A 21,424-nucleotide genomic window follows, 5' to 3' on the forward strand; every position below is an offset into this window, starting at 1 on the left:
GGAGACTACCTTAAAAACACACGAATTTCACATGGATGTCATTCATCAGTGATTATTCACAGACCCATACACTTGTACAGGTAAACTTGATCTGTGACTCAGATCAAAAACAAATTTGTCTCTGTGACTTTGTGGTCATGCAATCCTTCCAAAAACATGGGAATGTGAACAGCTCTGCACACTATAATTGGCAGATCATGAGGACTAAGTGCTAGGCTTTTATTGTTTAATTAGCTTACCAAACATTTGGTATACTAATGGTATACGTGGTAAACTATGGCTGCATTATATTCCAGGAATAAGCGTTTGCACAAGAATATTCATTGTCCTTATTAAAGGGGTTGTCCACTACTTTCACATTGATGACCTATCTATAAGATAGGGCATCAGTGTATGATCGGCCAGGGTCCCGCATGCGGCACCCCCGCTGATCAGTTGTCATCGGTGCCGGTAGCGGAGGCCACCGTCCGGAAGTCCTTACCTGTGGTGTTTTGGCCGTCAAGTTGTAGTGGCCGGCGTGGGGTACTGCACATCCACCTCACATTCAATTGAATAGTAGGTGGATGTGCAGTAACAAACACCGGTCACTACAACTTGACGGCCAAGTACCGCAGGTAAGGACTTCCGGCCTGTGGCCCCCGCCGCTAGCACCGATAACAACTGTTCAGCCGGGGTGCCACGTGCGGAACCCCGACCGATCATACAATGATGCTCTATCTTACAGATAGAGCATCAATGTGAAAGTAGTGGGCAACCCCTTTAAAATATTAGTTCAGGGGTACTCTGTAATACCTCTGCACCCCTCAGTCATGCTTGGAGATTTCTATCTCTCTAGATGCTCTACAACCCTGACAATAAAGTGTTACTTTATGGCTTTGAGAAATTGTGTAGTTCCTAGTTCATTGACTATGAGTAATGTTATTTTTTTTAAATATTAAATGGGTTTTCTAGTCTTGAGTGAGGTACAAGTCGGCAGTCACTCTGTTTCTCTGGTGCCGGTAGGGCTCGTTATCACAGGTATGTGATTTGCATGCATGCGTAACGTGTCAACTAGACATGCGCGGCCTCACTCCATGCAAGTGTATTGAACTAGGCCAGACACATTTAGTCGCAAAAAGGTCGGAAGTATGCAAATCGCATATTTGTGGTCACATGACTGCCAGCTCCCGGTGCTGGCAACGGAGAATCCTTACAGCATGCAGTGCGCACGCTGTGAGAATTCTCCAATGCCCATGCTGGGAGCTGCGGGTGCGTGACCGCAAGTATGTGATTTGCATACAAGTGGTCACGTGCCAACTAGATGGATGCAGCCTCACTCAGTGTAAGTATATTAAGCAAGGCTGGACGCATCAAGTTGGAAAGTGGTCAGAAGTATCCAAAAATCGCATACTTATGGTCATATAACAGCCCATTCCATTCTAATAGCTCAGACACATTGGAGAATAAAATGCATCAAACATGCATTTTAAATGTAGATCTTTAGACATTAGAATCTTACACTTAGTCCCATACACCCCAGACAGCTGTCAGCTGGAAGATCTCACTCCTGACATATAATCGCTTGGCTCAGCTTAGCGTTCATGTGTTCTCTATGAAAACAGCAGAGAAAGTCTCCGTCAGACAGCTCTGGCAATGTCTTATCTACAGTTTTGTTTTGTTTTTTATTGAAAATGCTTGATCTTTATCTTCTCCAAAATCACATTAGATGGTTGGCCTGTGCTGATAGAGTCGGTGGATTTGGGTACAATATGGTCATTTCCACTTCTGTTCTTTAAAAGGTAGTGCACAGTTGTTATGTATTTCCATGTGTCCAGTGAGCTGAAGGGAATAGTTGCTGAATTGACAATGAGAAGCAAAAACATGGAAATAAAAGCCAAAGAGATGCTGCCAAGTCAATGATGCTTTACAGTGTGTCAGTGAAGGACTATTATGTCTTGATATCTTACTACACCATAATTTGCTAACCTAATGGCAAAACTAAAATTCTTTCTTCCATATGTTGCTTTATTATGACACTAGATATTTCCAATTCTCTTTGTTTTAGACATATAAAATGCATTACGTTAGTAAATACCTATAGATGATTCCCTTATTGTGGAGGAAGAAGAGTCCAATGGCAATTTCAGCAGCATAGAACCTACAAACAGACACAACATATCGTAAGCAATGATTAGTATCTAATGGGAACTTAAGAACTGGGAAACAAATCCATGCACTAGAATCATTTAAAATGCACAGGATATGTCTTATTGGTGGGGGTCGAACAAGGTGAAATGGCCACTTAAAATAGCAGCATGAATAGAGAGGCGGCTAGACAAATGCACAACCCTATATTGCCCAAAAAGATGAACAGGGAGAGCTACGCACAAGAGCATCCACCTCAACACGCGTAAAGGGATGGGGCAAAATCATACCCATACCATCCGGTATTCAATTATCCCGAAATGTCGCGAAATGTGAACTGAAGCATTAAACAACTCCCATTAAAATCAGTGGGCTGCCTGCATAATGCATGGATGTGCCAAGGACCCTAGAACAGGAGATTGTAGCTATCTTTGTATTTGCTCCCTGCTATCGTGAGCAATACCCCATTTTTCTAACTTTTCTTGACAGGGTATTTAAAACCTGGCTTCCTATACCAGACATCCCCCTTCACCTTCAATCACTTACATGGCATGGGGTTCCTTGAACTTGCCAACCTGTTGTATGTGGTACATAAGGTCACCACCATTCACATACTCCATAACGAAATAAAGACGATCCTAGAATAACAGAATATCCTGAATATGTTAATGCACATTTAGATATTTCTGAACAAAAAAGAAGTACACAGCCATGTATCATGTCATTTTTCATCTGATATACCTTGTAATTAATGCTTTTGGCACAAATCAGTGAAAGATATTATCCAGCAAACAACATTTATTATCCATCCGCAGGATATTTGATTCATGGACAGTGGAATTCAACCATTAGGAGGTCCACGATCCATGAGATCCCGAGTCCAACGTGTGAATGGAGTGGTATTGCTCCCATACACAATGGACAATGAGGTGGTCCGGCATTCTCATTATTGCTCCTTACACACAGAGGGCATGAGAGCGTCTTCTTATGATCATCTATGGTTGGGTGATAAATGTTGTTGGAATGACCCCTTTAAATGATGTCTCCAATTCATCTTTCAGGAATTTTTTAAAGCATTAGTAAGATCTTTCCCTACTTCTGATTTACTCCATGGGACGGAGCTTCTATACTTCACTGAGTGAGGGTTAACCAATCACAGTAACTACTGCTCAACAGGTCAAATGACAGACCAATCAACAATTAGGCGGATGCTCTGTCTCTTCGCCATGTTTTACACTGCATGATTTTGTTTTGTCTCATTCTTTATATCCATTCAATAAAAATAAAGCTTATAACAAATCTGAAAAAAAAATCGTACCACAGTCTGAAATGTTGAATGTAGTTGTGTGAGAAAGTGAGGTCGGTCATTCAATGCTAAAACGCGTTTCTCAACCATAGTGCACTCCACGTCGTCATCCTGAATAATTACATCCTTCTTAAGAATTTTAATTGCGTACAGTTCATCGGATCCACGCCTCTCAGCCAGCATAACCTGAAATACAGGAGGGAAAAGTCACAAAATAAAAACTTTAGCAGTAAAGCCTAATATTTCTTTGCCTCCCAGGTCAGCAGGGCTTAGGATCTACAGTAGGTTCTGGCATTTACTTCTACAGGTTTTCTAGGCCCCATTGTAGGCTTTTAGGGATCTCACAACTTGATTTGTTGCAATTATGTTCTAGAAAACTGGTTGGTAGTTGTTCACCAGACAGACATATGTAACACCTGGTAATGAAGTTGAATATAACATCTTCACAATCCAAAGGACTAACTAAAAGTCCTCACTAATGGAACTATTCCAGTGCTTAATAATCCGATGTAGGAGGTTTGCAAAAAATGCAATGCACCACGAAAAAATGGCAAAGGCTTAACAGCTACCTTTCAACCAACTTTTTATTTTAATTATTCCAATACGTATACAATTAAACAATGGAGCAATTTTGACAAATATCTTGATTAAAAATCTCATATTGTTTTGTGCCTGCAGCCACTATGCAGAATTATGTGTCTCCATCGCATGGACTATAAACACAGGGTAATCTGACACTGCTGTCATTCTCACTTTCATTCATCTGCTACCTACTAGTGATGAGAGCGTATGTTCTGTTAACCCTTTCAGCGAGCATGCTCGGGTGTGTTCCGAGTATCTTCAGCGTGCTCGGGTGTTATGTTTTAGTCACTTCATGCCCATGATTTGCGACTGTTTTACAGCTTTAATACATGTGAGGAATGCCTAAGAAACAAGAGTGACTAAAACATAACACCCGAACACGCTGAAGATACTCGGAACACACCCGAGCATGCTTGTAAATCTGGAGTAACGAGCATGCTCACTTATCACTACTACCTACGTTTTGCTAAAGAGCAGCAGACAAATTAAAGCAAGTATGATTGCAGAATCAGACTACAGTATTTGTTTGCAGTCTGTTACCATGGTTACACATAAGATTGCAAAAGAGCTGTAAGCAAAGATTGTCAGGTATTTTAATCAAAGCTATTTGCAAAAATGTTTATTATTATGTTTTTATTTTAAATTCATTTAAGAAATAAAATGGTTAAAAAGATGTGCATAACCAACATTTATCACCTAGCCTTCCACTAGGATTGAATCTACATCCTGGGACATTCAGCAACCAAGGAAATCCAAAGTTTACTGTGTGAATGGAGCAGTGGTCTGCCTTGTTAACCACCCCTTTATTCATTGCTATGGGTCTAGGAAAGTGGAAGTGCCAATGTTCATAGACAGTGAATGTGGTGGTGAACATGTAAACACACTACAGCTCCAGTCACAAAGAGGACTTTAAATCCACGTTCTTGTGATCACTAAGAGTCCTCCAGTGATCGTACAGTAATCATTTATGTTGTGGATATATGATAACTGTTGTTCATGGCACAACCCCTTTGAGAATGACTTATAACAGTGAATTTGAACTACTAATTATCCAGAAAATGTATTTACATAATTAGAAAATAATATTACATGACATCTCTATATATCTGTCCTTCCCGAACAAAGAAAAAACACCGGCATCGCTTTACTTATGAACTCTCTAATATGCAGGACTGACACCTCTCCGACATAAACCGGGTGCTTATCTTGAAATAAGTGCAATATAATTTGCAGCAAAGAGAATAGATAGCACTCACTGGTATGTAAAAATTTCTTCTTTATTGCATCTTATCAAAAACAACAAGCGAGGGACTTGCTTGTTGTTTTTAATAAGATGCAATAAAAAATAATTTTTTACATACCAGTAAGTGCTATCTATTCTCTTTGCTGCAAATTACATCTCTATTGAAGCCTCAATGCCAATTTTTCTGATAAATCTGATTGAATCAAATTTTCTGCAACTCGTTTATCAAGTTTTTGAATATCTGCCGCCCCATATTGCTGCTCCCATTTGCCTCCAAACTCCTTGAGCAACACATTTACGCTGAACTTTCCTCCCACTTCTCATCTAACTCTCTCTTCGACAACCGACAATCTGGCTTCCGCCCCCACCATTCCACTGAAACTGCCCTTATTAAAATCACCAATGACCTACTTACAGCCAAAGCTAACAGACAATTCTCTGTACTCCTTCTTCTTGACCTGTCATCTGCTTTCGACTCAGTTGACCACTGCCTCCTACTACAGATACTCTCTTCCTTTGGCGTCAAAAACCTTGCCCTATCCTGGATCTCCTCATACCTTTCTAACCCCACATTTAGCGTCTCCAACTCCCACACTACCTCCTCACCCCACCCCCTCTCTGTTGGAGTCCCTCAAGGCTCTGTCCTAGGACCCCTGCACTTATCAATCTATACCCTTGACCTGGGACAGATCATAAAATCCCATGGCTTCCTGAACCATCTATACACTGATGACACTCAGATCTACCTCTCTGGCCCAGATTTCACCTCTCTGCTGTCCAGAATCCCAGCATGTGTAGCAGTCTTATCCTCCTTCTTCTCCTCCCGCTTCCTCAAGCTCAATGTGGACAAAACTGAACTCATCATCTTTCCCCCATCTTGCATATCTTCCCCACCTGACCTTTCTATTACAATAAATTACATCACACTTTCCCTGTACCGGCAATCCGCTGCCTCGGAGTAATCCTTGACTCTGCCCTGTCCTTCAAACCTCACATCCAAGCTCTCGCCACCTCCTGTCGCCTCCAGCTCAAAAATATTTCCAGAATCCGTGCTTTCCTCAACCCTCAATCTACTAAACTGCTTGTTCATGCCCTCATCATCTCCCGCCTCGACTACTGCAACATCCTCCTCTGTGGCCTTCCTGCTAACACTCTTGCACCCCTACAGTCCATCCTTAACTCTGCTGCGTGACTAGTTAATCTCTCGGCTCGCTACTCCTCTGCTATCCCCCTTTGCAAATCCCTTCACTGGCTCCCAATTGCCCAGCGTATCCAGTTCAACTTACTAACACTGACCTTCAAAGCCATTCATAACCTCTCTCCGCCGTACATCTCTGAACTAATCTCTCGATACATTCCCTTACGTAGTCTCCAGTCCTCCCATAAACTCCTTCTCTCCTCCAGACTTATTCGTTCCTTGCCCAATCACCTCCAAGATTTCTCCCGAATATCCCCCATCCTATGGAATTCTGTGCCTCAACACGTCCGATTATCCGCCACACTTGGATGCTTCAGACGGAATCTAAAAACCCATCTCTTCAAACAAGCTTACAGCCTGCCATGACCTTGCCTGCTGAAACCTCAACAACACCAGAGCTACCGCAACCTACTGTCTCCTTCCCCACTCCTGTAGAATGTAAGCCCGCAAGGGCAGGGTCCTCTTCCCTCTGTACCAGTCTATCATTATTAGTATGTTTACTGTAAGTGATATCTGTATTTGGCATGTAACCCCTTCTTATGGACAGCACCATGGAATCAATGGAGCTATATGAAAAAAAAAATAATAATAATATTAATAATAATAATAAAAGTATTGCTTGGGCTTCACAAACTTTTTCTTCTGGGGCCTCCTCAGACAGACCAAGAAGAGGTCTCACAGACCACCAAGACTAAGGCTATGTTCACACACATTGTGTTTTTTTCTGCTGCAAATCTGCTGCTAATTTTTCTCTGGCAGGAAAACAGCTGCGTTAAAAACGCAGGTTTTGTTGCGTTTTTTGTTGTGTTTTTTCGCTGCATTTTTGCTGCATTTTTTTGACCACCCATTATTTCCTATGGGTGAAAAAATGCTGCAAAAACGCAGCAAAAATGCCGGTGCGGTTTTCCCTGCAAAAACTCTGAAAGAAAAACATAACCAAGTAACAAAATTCGCAGCAAAAAAAAAACAACCTGTGTGAACAGAGAATTCTGGTTTCTCATAGACTTTGCTGGTACTGCAAAATGCAGCTGAAAATTTGCATAAAAATCAGCAGCAAAATAAGCTGCAAAACCTAACGTGTGTGAACATAGCCTAAGACCAAACCAAGATGATGTCTAAGCCTCAACATGTATAGTAAAAGTCCATACTACAATGAAAAATTTCCCTCAATTTTTTTTGTCTCTTGAATCCTGAATCCCTTAAAACATTATTATAAGTCTTGCTGTCATGTGCATGGAAAGATGCATTATGACTTGCTGACACCTCGCTGGTAAAGCCAGCCTCACAATTTGAGAAGAACATACACCATAATTATCAGCAAGCTGTGCATGCGGCATCAGAAGATAAACTACCACACTCTACGGACAGTTTGCCCTTATTAATAAACTTTACCCAATAAATCTGTGCATAAATCAATCCTAAACCATAAAAATCTGAATTTAAAGGTAGAAAAAAACAAAGGGAAAGCAAACACTATGGTATATACATAACCAAAGAATAAAAAGAAGAAAAATGGGAAAAGAAAATCCAAGATCCCAAAATATGCCTACCACTAGAGCTAAAATCCATCTAAATAACCATTCATGAGCTCTTAACACGGGATTCTGAAATTGTTTCTTGAGCAGCTCAGAGCTCTGCAGTCTCCTTACTTCTTGGATGCTTAGGGTCGGATGCTTCTTCCTGATTGATAGTTCTCATCAGGAGTTTAGTTCTGGCAGTACACAATAATGATCTGTCACTGTTTTTTCTGAGTCGTCACTGTATATTTACATATACAAGTAACATTTATGAGAAATTTTTGAAAACTGGTGATGGAGGATTGTGATTCTACAGGACTGATAAGAGCTGAAAATTAGGGGAGCAGCAAACTGCTGTACAGAAATCAATGGGCTCCAGAGTACTGACTGGGATGTTAGGAGTTAACTCCTCTCCTGGAATGTAAATACTGCACAAACTTGGCCAGGCACTAGTGGACAAGCTCAATGGAAACAAGCTGTACATTATGTAAAATAAAAGCTATCACTGCATGAGAATGACATTGGATAGATAGAAAGAGTAAGTCAATTACAAACTTGCTCATTTTAATGTAACTAAAGCAATTTAATAACATGAAAATACCACTTTAACAACTGAATACAGAACAATGAGCTAGTGCTATAGACCAGATTAAAGAACTGCTACAAATAGTTGCTGCAACTCTGGTAAAAACATGAAGACAATAATTGTCTTATTATTGTAATGGATGCTGTTATATGTGTAGCTGTCTGAAACTGATTGCCAACATGGCTGAATTAAAAAAAAAAGCTTAAGCAGGTCCAGTGGCATTTGGGTTAAATATTCTCCACTCTTTTTTGAGGTGATGCAGGATGACCCATTACGACTCTGTTATCTAAAGACCTTGATAACGCCAGAAACTGGCCCTGAAGTTTTATGTATGGCTTATTAGTGTACCTGACAAGAATGCCAAAAAACAATCTTTAAAACTGGAGACCACAAGTAAGACTTTAAAGGTATGGAAAGTGTGGTTTAGTTGCATGACTGACATGCTTAACCCCTTCCCACATAAGACGCAATTTTACATATTATTCATGTACAGTATGGATCAGGTTCAGGAGCTGAGCCTGCACCATACTAGGCAGTTGTCTGCAGTAATACATAGCTCGCAACTGCCTGTAACAACAGGTGTCAGCGTGTGCTCCGATCGCTGTAGTTTAACCACTTAAAGGCCGCTATAGCTAGCTCTCTGACTACAGCATTTAAATGGTCTGATCACCAGTGCTCGCAGTCCCCGCTTTCACTGGCTTCCCGTGATTGAGGGAAACAGATGGGCTGTTATGGCAACCAAAGACCTACTTAATTGCTGCCATCTTGGCACACGTATAAATCCCAGCCGGTAGGTGGACTTCATAGGTGAATGTCGTCTTTTTTACTATTTACTACAATACTGTGTTACTGCAGTATTTAGTTCTAACAAGAACCTTAAGGGGACTAAAAAATAAAGTAAAAAAATCTGCTTGAAATCTACAGCATATCAATTTTCAGCTTTTTTGCAGTGTTTTTCACCCATTCAAATAAATGGTAAAAGTCGCATAAAAAATGAATCAAAACACATGCCAACATTCCAGTATTTGCGGCAGATTATTTTTCTGCAAATCCTGAATGTGGACATGCACCCTTAGATGGCTATAGTGATGGAAAAATAAAACTCTGACTCTTGGAAGAAGGTGAAGAATAAAAGAAAGTGCAAACACAGAAAATCGCTAGTCAAAAAGGGGTTAAGAGATTTCCTATGCTTGCTATATTGATGACCTATCCCTATTATAAGTCATCAAAATGCAATCAGCGGGCATCTGATTCCCCATCGATAAACTGTTACAGTTCTAGTACAGTTCCATATTGCATAGTGGTCATTTCTGTGTACTGCAGCTCAGCTCCTAGTCGCAGATCAGAGCAGAACTACAATACCGTGGAATAGATATCACATAGTGAACGGAGCTGTGCTGTTATCCACCATTCACTGTTTACTTCTAGCCAACGCTGAAACTAAAACAGCCGATCAGTCGAGAAGCCGAGTGTTGGACACTTACTGTTCTATGATTGATGACCTACCCTATCATTAATATACATGTCTACAATAAAATTACAACACCAAGAAGGAAAAGTCATGGACTTATGGAAATCACAGGATGGAAAGACATGCTAATGATATGCAAATGATGAAAAAATGGAAACAACATTTTCAAAACATCTCAATGTATCCAGTAATGAGTTTTAGAGCCATGTGCAGAAATCTCTGCCCTTACACATCTTGGCTGCTATCAAGGAGGCTATTTATGGTTGTCTGATGGATGTTCTGCCACACTGAAGGCACTTGGGCAACATTAATTGTCAAGATCTGCTGCTGGCCGCTGCCTTTTCAATTGATGGCCAGTCCGTCCCATATGTACACAATGGTAGACAAGTCCGAATACGCCATGGGAGCACATTTAAGCCATGTAGGATGCTTTCCGCAGCTAGAAGCAACATGTGGCCTCTCATTGTTGTATTAAAAAATGGCTCCTGGGACACATTGGAGAAATGGCCTTACCACCGATTCGATGACCAATTCAATGTAAATCTGAGCTGTCAGATCTATAATAGTAATGACACTTGGCTCAAACTCTGATTAAAATTGTACCACAGGTGTGGAGAAGACAGAGAACCTAATTTCTCCATCTTCTCCATTGTCTGTGACCACATAAATCTGAAGCTTCACACGCATCCATAGACTTGAATGAGTGTGCGTGATATGATTTGCAGAGCCATTCACAGCATGCTGCAATCTTTTTCTCATTCCGAGTTCTATGCTCATGTGAGTGACCCCTTAGTGTACCTGGAATGAAGACTTGAGGGGTCTGTCTACCATACATTAAACCTCCCCACACTATAATCCTAGGAGTAGGACCAATATTACTTTCCCTCATGATGGCCTCATCATTGAGTTGCCAATGTTTGTTCAAAACCAATCTCCAGCTATCATTGCTCCAAAGATAAAAGCAGGACGTGTTGCTGAAAAGGAGGGACCTGGATTCCAGCCTCCATTGCCATCTATCACTGCACCATAATTGCCTTTGAGAGCAGTGCTGTGAGGTCAATGGAGCACCTGTAGTTGATGTCTGGTTCATAGCCCAATGTAATGAAAATACACCTTCTGATGGTTTGTGGAGGCACTATTTTATGCCTTAGGCTTGGTATATTATGTCCAATTTCCTTTCCAGTACAAAACATGGAACCGTGGTATGGTCATTTCTCCAAAGTATCCAAAGAGACATTTTTTCAACACAATAAATCCAGGCTGTATGTTGCTTGTGTTACTGTAAGCAGCCTGCGAATCCTAAATGTTCTATATGTAGCTCTTTGGACTTACATACCATCGAGCACATCTGCAACGTCATTAGTCTCCAACTGAAATGGTAGCTGCCAGCAGCTGATCTTGATGATTTTTTGCGCCAAAGTGCATTCAATGCAGCAGAACATTCTTCAGACATAAATAACCTCATTGATAGCAGCCAAGGCTGTAAGTGCGAGGATTTTTGCCTGTGCCGCTCATACTTAATACTAAATAAATAGAGAGGTTTTGAAAAATTAGTTTACATTTTTTCAACATTGGAATATCATTACCATGTCCATCCATCTTGTGATTTCCATAAATCCACAAAATTTCCCTCTTAGTGTTGCAATGTCAATGTTGAAGAGTGTAGTAAACTTGAAAACCATATAAAGAAAAAGCAGCAGAGATAGGTTTGTCACCATATGTGGTGGCGACGTACAAAACCATCCCTGCTGCTTTGACAAATTTATCTCTATTGCATATGTTCAATTTCTGCATATGACTATAGCTTCTTTTCCTTGGGTTAAACATTGTGTAAAACAGATTTCTCTGCTTAACCTATTTTTATATTCTTGCATTTTTATTACCATGTCATATACCTGACACTTTGATATCTAAAAACCCCTTTTGGTATTGTTAATTATAAAGTATAGGAAGAAAGCCTGTAATTTTGTGCAATAACTTAACACATTTTCTTTTTATTGTCTCCTTTAAACTATATAATGTTCAGCTCCTTTCTAGCTAGATCTAGCACCATGCTATTAGCATAATAAAAGTGTCAACCCTCGTTCTGCTGTCCTGTATTTTCAACCCCAGTAAATGACTAAAGATGAGAAACATTTTTTCATCATGTAGTATAATATTGTTACTTCTGTATATAAAAAAGAAGCTTAAACTCGTCACCTGAATCTGCAAAATGACAGAACTTCTTTGAAAAGGTGACTGTGTATTCTGCAAATTTTGATTGAGGTATACTCTACATAGCTCAGTGAAAAAAGGGTCACACCCATGATAGGTAATTAAAAGCAAAATTCCTTATTAAACCATGTTACAAATCCAATAGACCTTTCCTTCTTAGTGTTGCAATTTCAATGTTGAGGAGTATTTTACCTGAATGACACAACCAGTCACTGTTTCTATGGGTCCGCTAGCTTATATTATACGTGTTAAAGCTCCACCTCTCTTCGCTACTGAAAGTACACTACATTCCTGCTTGGATTAGTACTGAAGATGCTATCAAGATAGCAATACCAATATAGTGAGCTTATTGCAGGATAAGGTATTTTTGAAAAGATGAGTTTTCACGTTTCATTTGAAGGTTCCAAATGTGGAAGATAATAGGATGTGTTGAGGAACTAAGTTCCTGAGGATGAGGGATACCCAGGAGAAGTCTTGGAGGCAATTGGGTGAGGAATGTATGAGAGCAGAGCACAGAGAAAGACCTTCTGAGGGTCAGAGATTACGTGTGGGGATGAGTCGGGAGTTTAGTTTGGAGATGTATGGAGAAGACAGATTATGGAGGGCCTTGTAGGTCATTGTTAGTAATTTAACCTGGATTCGCTGGGGAATTGGAAGCCAGTGAAGGGATTTGCAGATGGTAGTGGCAGAAGAGTAGCGTGGAGAGAGGTGGATTAATCAGGCAACAGAGTTAAGGACAAATAGGAGCGGTGCGAGAGAGTTAGTCAGGAGGCAACAGAGGAGGAGACTGCGGTAGTCAAGGCGGGAGATGATGAGGGCATGCACTAATATTTTAGTAGATTAGGGGTTGAGGAATGGACGAATTCTAATTTAGACAGAAAGCTGCATATTTGGAGGTATACTCTTGAGATGAATTGATGAAATATAGCTTAGCTTCTTAAACCCCTACTAGCATGAATCATGGAAAGAGGAAGGCGGGATTTATGTATTTTGGTGTTGCTATTGCGTTACCGTTTAATGTGTATTAAAATATTGTGTTACTGCATTCAAGTACATTTTGCCAAATGTAACCTTGAACAAGCAGTACCATTTTGGGCTTCACTCCATAACAGACTTTTTATAATTTAAAAGAAGTTCAGAGGAGTAGAGTTATATTTATACCAGTAATGGTGTGATCTACTTTTGATAAATTGCTATTTGGTTTAAAGAAAATTAAACTCAGAAAAAAAACGTATATTTCTCCAGGATTTTATGTTAGGTCAGTACAAAAGAAATACGATACATATCTATTGAATATGCAATGAAAGATCACCTTAGTATCAAATTTAATGGGATTTAATTAAAACAGTGTCAATGCTTAAAGGGGTTTTACAGGCACACACATTTTTAAAACATTGTAAAAAGCCTATGTGACACAAAGAAGCTTCATAATTTGCTTGATAAAATTCTGCTGTTTCTGAACTATCACTTGGGGTTGTATGCCCTCCAGATCGTTACTTCCTGCTTCTATCTGTTCAAAGCACAGAGTGCAAAGATGTTCTGTTTTCAGTCTGTGCTTTGAAGGTATTCTGTCAGTCAAGCACAGCCCTGCATACAGGAGGCAGGACTCAACCAGCAGTTCTCAGACCAAAGTGCTCAGTATGGTCATGTCATATTTTCCATGGCCAATGATTTTTAGCAAATTTTACAGTAAGGGAGAGAGAGCAGAACCTTAGAATACAGTGCAGGCTTCACAAAAAGCAAGTAATGTTATAAACTGGTGACTTTCCAGAATTCTAGATTAAATTATAATAAATTAATATCATCCCACTCATTGCTCCTCTACCACACACTGATCTGGTGTGGGGCCGTGTCAGCATTTGTAACACTATTGCCTGCAGATTAGTCACAGGAAAGTGCATATTATTGTTAAGAGAGAAAATGAGTGTGGGCAATGATTTATCCATCTTGAGACTAGAAAGGAGTCTCAAGATGGCGCCTTTTAGGTGGAGTGAGCGGATACTATGGGTGGGAGTTACTGATAGTGGGACAGATACAGTTCTGTCAGAGAAGCCAGAGCATACTGCCTTCTGGGAAATGTTGCTTAAAGGCACAGAAGGAGGGGGCAGTTCAGAATGTAAACAATAACCGACCACAAGGCTGGCTGAAAGGGCTAAAGGTGAGCTAAAATGGGAAAATAATTGTAGCAGAATTGTGGGTACTCATTTCAAGTGTGGTATCCCACAAAGCTGCCATCTGCATGGGATACTGAATGTATAGTGTGTTTCATGCAAATACTGTGATTTCTGTGTAAACTGTATGTTGTAACATATTTTCAGACTTGCTGACAGGCAGTACTCAAAGGGTTAATATTCCCTCTCAGGAGCTTGTTTACATGATTCAGCTGTGCTTGTTATGCAGAAGTTTCTGGAAAGAGCTGAAACAAGTTCCCCTGGCAGTTAATCAAGACTGCAGATGAAAAGAGTAACAGGAGAGAGAAGTCAGTAGAGGAAGGCAAACTGCAATGAGAAGACATTGATCTCCCCTGACTTCTGGGTCTGAAAAGGACCAATGAAAAAGGAGGGAAGCTGCCAGCCTTCAGATTGGAAAGATTCCTATTGCAACTCCAGGAGGGAAAAAACACCATTGAGGAGAAGCATAGCTCAGCCCTAAGTAAGGGATTAATGAATGAGGATTACCAAAGGTGACTGCCTCAAAACAAGTGAATTGAATGGATAAGACAAGTATCCCATAGAGATCTACCTGTCCTCATGTTGAGTCAACTTTCAATTGTGAGTGTAAATTTGACCACCAATTGCCTACTATTTGTATATAGTTAAAGTCAATATCATCTGATACACCAACATGACAGATATATACATATACGAAATGCCAAAAGATGGCTATAATGGAACAACCACTAAGACACTCTCAAGCAGATACATCCTATAAGAGACATGGAATCTGAAGTCCAAAATTTGTAAAAAGTATCAAAATTTATTGAAATACAAATATAGACAAATTACATAATAATAATCAAAGAAAGTCCAAAGGAGAAGATACACAGGTGTTTTAGAACTGCAGGACCACTATAGTGTGACAGGCATCGCGGTGTACATCATGGAAGTATCACCAAAGATAATACATATAAAGATTGTGACTACATATATGGTAACACAGACCACCAGTGTAAGTAATAGCCTAATTAATATATAAACAATACATTACATTCATGATTTATATCAAGGCACACTGATATTCTACCTCATATCATAACCTTACCAACTGGAAAATGCACAAAGATAATAAATGAAAAAATATAATAAGATTCTTGTGCATAAAGTCTGAATCTAGAATGAGTCCAGATCAGATAAATTTAGTTAGATCTAAACTTTTAGACTGGTGATATGTATCAGCACATACGCAGTAAGCCATATAATGTAATGAAAAAAGAACAGTCACAATAAGGCAGACGCCTTACCCATCCTATACCCGTGTGGACCGGCAGAAGAAGCAGCTTCTGGGCCTGGGTGATACTTTGGTGATACTTCCAGGATGTACACCCCCCATGTCGTCATACTATAGTGGTCCTGCAGTTCTAAAACACCTGTGTCTCTTCGCCTTTTCACTTTCTTTGATTATTATTATGTAATTTGTCTACATTTGTATTTCAATAAATTTTGATATTTTTTACAAATTGTGCACTTCAGATTCCATGTCTCTTATAGGATGTATTTGTATATAGTTATTTACCCTGTTATTACTGTAACGACTGTTCTTTTCAAGTTAACAGTGTTGCTTTATGATTGGGGACTAGCTGCACGAACAACCACCATCACCATCATACTCTACTTTAAGAGGCAGCTGCTGAAGTCACATTATCTTCTCTGAAGTGCGCAGATTTGGGATTCGTTATCAGCCCTGTGTTCAGAGACCCTTTTCCAACTGTCGGATACGCACCTAGCATTACAACAAACTATTGCCCACTGTTTTTTTTTTACATTTTTATTGGGGGAACTTTGTGTGTGTTTAACAGGAGAGGGGGGAAGAGGCTCATCGCAACAGAAAGCTTGGCCACCGTGACGCAGATTTATTGACCACCAGGAGCACAAACCCTCCCTCGGCCATATACCACATGAGGTTACCACACAAGGAGCATCAAACATTTTTTTTGTGCCTGTAAAACACTTTCAAGGTGCCCAGAGATTTGAAATACGCTTATTAGAGATGAGTGAAATGCACGTCCACCTTCCAGATCCGTTTTCTCTGGTCATAAACATAAGCTGAGCAAATTTCCTTACCCTTCAGGATCCCAGGCTCAGCTTATGATTAATTTTTGTGTAATTTTCATACTGTATTTATTCTTTTGTCGATATTGTTGTGAAAATATAGGAAATACGTGTTTGTTTTTCACATTTTATATTATTTTTTAGGAACACAAAAAGACCACTAGAATACATTTCAATTAGTTCCCCTATTTGTAACAATTATTTTGACATATAAGACACATTTTTTTCAATGCAAGTAACAGCAATTTGGATTGGCAGTAGCATTTTATTTTTTTTGTTCACATGATTTATATTTATTTATTTTTCATTATTTCTTTAATTTTCCCTTATAAGGTTAAAAAAGAACTCCAGCTCTATTCTTTGCCCACTGGCAGCTCCTTCAGCTTGAGTTATTACTAGTGATGAGTGAGCATGTTCGCTACTGTTTGGTGCTCACCTGAGCATCTCACTGCTCGAGATGCTCGGCGCCCGCCGAGTATTTCCGGGGTTGCTCAGCGGGAGCTCTTGTCCCCTCCTTGCATGTTTGGCCCTCTTTACAGAGCCAATGAACATGCAAGGATTGCCTGCCCCTCACTGTAATGCCGCAGCCATGTTGCCAAAAAGTCAGGAGGAGGACCAGGGTGCAGAAGTGGGAGACGAGGTGGTGGATGATGTAGTAACTGACCCAACGTGGCAGGAGGACATGCAGAGCGAGGAGAGCAGCACACAGGGGGAGGGAGGCAGAGCACCCCAAGAGGCAGGAAGAAGCAGTGTGGTGGCCACAGACAGAAGGCAGGCAACTGTTCCCCGTAACACCAACACGAAGGAAGTTGCAAGTACAACTGTTTTAAAGACTCTGCCGATAACCCCAAAAAGGCCATTTACACCACCTGCCAGGCCAGCATCAGCCTAACCACCACCAGCATAATCAGGCACATGGCAGCAAAGCACCCTACTTTGTGGGCCAAACGCCAGGGTCCAGGAACAGTGTCTGCGGGTGGCACCACTGCTTCTTCCGCTGTTGTGTATGCAAGCCAATCCTCGGTCCATAGTGCATGTGAAGATGCCTCCTGCCCTGCACCTGTCGTTGCACACTCTCAAGTAGCAGCATCAGGATGCATGTCCACGACCTTGTCCCAGCGCAGTGTTCAGTTGTCCATACCCCAGTCCTTGGAAGGCAAGTGCAAATACGCAGCCAATGACCCACAGACCTCACTACTAAATTCCCACATTTCGCGACTGCTTGCGCTCGAAATGTTGCCTTTTTAGGCTCGTGGAGACGGAAGCATTCTGCAACCTGATGGTTGCGGCCATCCCTCTGTACTCGGTCCCCAGCCGCCACTATTTCTCCCGGTGTGCCATCCCCGCATTACACAAACATGTGTCCCAAAACATTAACCATGCCCTCAACAACGCAGTTACTGGGAAAGTCCACCTAACCACGGACACGTGGACAAGTGCTTGTGGGCAGGGAGGTACATCTTGCTGATGCACACTGGGTTAACATAGTGGAACCCGGGACCCAGTCAGACCTTGGGATGGAACACGTCCTCCCGATGCCAAAGATTGCGGGCCCTAGATCAATCAGGGTTGCCTCCACAGTCTACAGCTCTTGCACCTCATCCTCCTCAGCCTACTCCTCCTCTTCAGCCTCCATCTCCGAAATGACCACATCAGTCACAAGCTGGAACCACTGCAGCACTACCTCGGCCAAGCGACAACAGGTTGTGCTGAAGCTAATATGCTTAGGTGACAAACCGCACAATGCTGAAGAGTTGTGGACAGCTCTGAAAGAACAAGCAGATCTGTGGCTCACACTGCTGAACCTACAGCCAGGCATGGTCATGTATGACAATGGCCGGAACCTCATGGCGGCTCTGAGGCAAGGCGATCTCACACACGTACCATGCCTGGCCCATGTGCTTAACCTCGTGGATCAGTGGTTCCTCAAATCCTACCAGGAGCTGCCGGATCTGCTTGTTATAGTACGCCGCCTGTGTGCCCATTTTAGAAAGTCACCTACAGCTTCCGCCGCCCTTGCCATGTTTGAGCAGCATTTGCAGCTTCCGGCTCACAGACTGGTGTGTGATGTCCCCACGCGTTGGAACTCTACACTGCAGATGTTGGGAATGATTTGTGACCATAAGAGGGCAGTTGTTGAGTACCAGTATCAACAAGGCCATCGGTATTCAGTTCAGACTCCACACATAAGACCTCAGGAGTGGACATGGATGTCAGACATATGCACCATCTTCCAAAACTTTAAGGATTCCACCAAGATGGTGAGCGGCGATGATGCCATAATTTGCGTCACCATCCCGCTTCTCTGTCTTCTGAAATGCTCTCTGCTCACAATCAAAGAGGATGCATTGCAGTCGGAGCATGATGAGATGGAGCAAGGAACCATACAGGGCGATTAAACACAGCCCAGCCTCAACTCATCCCAACGTGGATTGGGTGACAATGAGGAAGAGGAGGAGGAGGAGGAAGAACAGGAGATAGTTTCATGCACTATAGATGGTACTACCTGCACAACTGTCATACTGTCTGTTCAGTGTGGATGGCCTGAGGACAGAGAGGAGGAGGAGAGTATGGTCAGTTGTCCTCTTGGTGAGGACATGGAAGTCTTGCCTGTTAGCAGTCTGGCACGCATGGCTGAGTTTATGTTACGCTGCCTTTCCTATGACCCTCACGTTCTCAAATTTTGGGTGACAGTCATTACTGGTTGGTGACACTTCTAGACCCATGCTACAAGGAGAACTTTATATCTCTTATTCCTGAGGCGGATAGGTCTACAAAAATGAGGCAGTACCAGAAGGCCCTTGTTGCAGAACTATTAAAAAAATTCCCATCTGAAAACGCTGGCAGCAGAGGTCAAAGTTCGTTGGGCAACCAAGGACTACAGGCGAGAGAGACACAACTCCAATCCAGCAGAGGCAGGGGAACACTGTCAAAGTTCTGGGAGAATTTTCTCAGCCCCTCCCATCGCACAGGCCCTGAGGTGCGGGGTACTCTCACAAGGAGTGCAAAGTTTGGGAAGATGCTGAAGGGAGTACCTTGCCGACGGTACCAACTTCCTCCTTGATTCCTCTGTGCCTTATAATTATTGGGTATCCAAGCTGGATACATGGAATGAACTGGCTTTTTATGCCTTGGAGGTCTTGGCCTGCCCTGCCGCCAGCGTTTTATCAGAGCGGGTTTTTAGTGCCGCTGGTGGAATTATAACTGATAAGAGCATCCGCCTGTCAACTGAAAACGCAGACAGGCTGACTCTTATAAAAATGAACAAGGGCTTGATTGGGCCAGACTTTTCAACACAACCAAATGATAGGAGCGTAACATAAACTCAAATACAGTGTCTTTTTTTGGGAGGTGTATTCCCATGCACCTTTTCACACCCACATATAGGTATACATTTCCTGATTTTGGCTATGTGCTCTTGTCCTCCTTCTCATCCTCATCTTCCACCTCCATATCACCAGGGTGACCGTGGTCCGTGATGCAACACCCACATAATTTTTTTAAAGGGTGTTTATGACGCCCGTAAAAAAAAATTTTTATACAGTATGTTCATGTATACCCCCCAGGGCTAAATGTTTGTCAGCCCATGCACTTAGTGCATGGGCATTACAAGTATAGGAGACCCGCTCCTTTCTAATGGGAACATTTTTTAAGAGGCCCTTCTCCACGTATCTTCCAAGGGGCATTGGAATGCCTCCCAATTTTTGGCAGCCCTTGCATTCACTGCCTAGGCCAATACTATGGGAGACCCACTTCCTAATAATGGGAAAAAAAAAATTCAGGAGGCCCTCCTCTACGTCTCTTCCAAGGGGATTTGGAGTAGATCCAAATTTTTGGCAGCCCTTGCATTCACTGCATAGGCCAACACTATGGGAGACCCACGTCCTAATAATGGAAACATTGTTTCAGGAGGCCCTCTGACCTCCACGTCTCTTCCAAGGGGCATTGGAGTGCCTCCAAATTTTTGACAACCCTTGCATTCACTGCATAGGCCAACACTATGGGAGACCCACTTCCTAATAATGGGAACATTTCTTCATGAGGCCCTCCTCTAAGTCTCTTTGGGGTGCGTCCAAATTTTGGGCAGCCCTGCCACTCACTGCATATGCAATAAAAGTATAGGAGACCCACTCTTTAGTAATGGAAACAATAAAGCATAGCCAGCTGATGGCTCTCTAAGAATAGTGAGGGCAGACTGCTGGCCCTTTAAGAATAGTAAAGGCCGCCTGGTGGCCCTATGAAAATAGGCTTTGTGACTTTCAGAGTCCTTCCTTCATAAATGAAGCAGGATGTGTCTGATCATGTCCCACACGCCACATGGCCAGATAAGGTTGTAAAATGTTAAAATGACATTTCCTGGTGAATTCATTTGTCACGGTTGAAAGCAATGCAAAAATGCAAAAACGCATCAAAAACGCTACATGTGAACATAGCCCAAGGTGTGGAGGAGTAGTTTTGGTTATTTATTTTGCCTTATACACAAGTCATTGCCCTGGGAAGAATGTTCCTTAACATATTTCCCAGGAAAATCCATTTTGGTTTTGTTTCAGTATGCTTTATTGTGAGTCCATTAAAGTGGCGTAATACCTCTGACAACATTGTTGACAGCAGTGACCTGGGAGTCAGAAATGCTTCAAGGGGTCTTCCCCATGCTGTTCCCATGCCATTTGAGCACTGTTCCCATCGACTTGGGCAATTTTTAGGCCCTCTGCAGACCGCCGGGGGGAGCTGCCTGAAAAATGCTCGAGTTTCCCATAGACTAACATTGGGCTCATTACTCGGGTCGAGCACCCAAGTATACCAATGTGCTCGACCCGAGCATTGAGCACCCGAGCATTTTAGTGCTCGCCCATCACTAGTTATTACTCCATTTTTAATGTCACACAACATTGAGATTAGAACAGTGGTTCTCAAC

At 41.8% G+C, this 21,424-nt stretch overlaps 1 protein-coding gene across 2 annotated transcripts in view; it reads right to left on the bottom strand.

Annotated features, from left to right (window-relative positions):
* PRKCG (protein kinase C gamma) overlaps positions 1-21,424 on the bottom strand; it is an 881,135-nt gene that overhangs the window by 120,321 nt on the left and 739,390 nt on the right. For both annotated transcript variants that reach the window (XM_073656297.1, XM_073656296.1), the window contains 3 exons: positions 3,443-3,616; positions 2,671-2,762; positions 2,075-2,137 (listed from right to left, as the gene is read on the bottom strand). In XM_073656297.1, the coding sequence (XP_073512398.1) occupies positions 2,075-2,137; positions 2,671-2,762; positions 3,443-3,616 (329 nt within the window). The remainder of the gene's footprint in view (positions 1-2,074; positions 2,138-2,670; positions 2,763-3,442; positions 3,617-21,424) is intronic.

Source organism: Phyllobates terribilis, unplaced genomic scaffold (assembly GCF_046119375.1).
Source record: "Phyllobates terribilis strain yellow unplaced genomic scaffold, ASM4611937v1 Scaffold_12__6_contigs__length_324123572, whole genome shotgun sequence".
NCBI classification, from domain to species: domain Eukaryota; kingdom Metazoa; phylum Chordata; class Amphibia; order Anura; family Dendrobatidae; genus Phyllobates; species Phyllobates terribilis.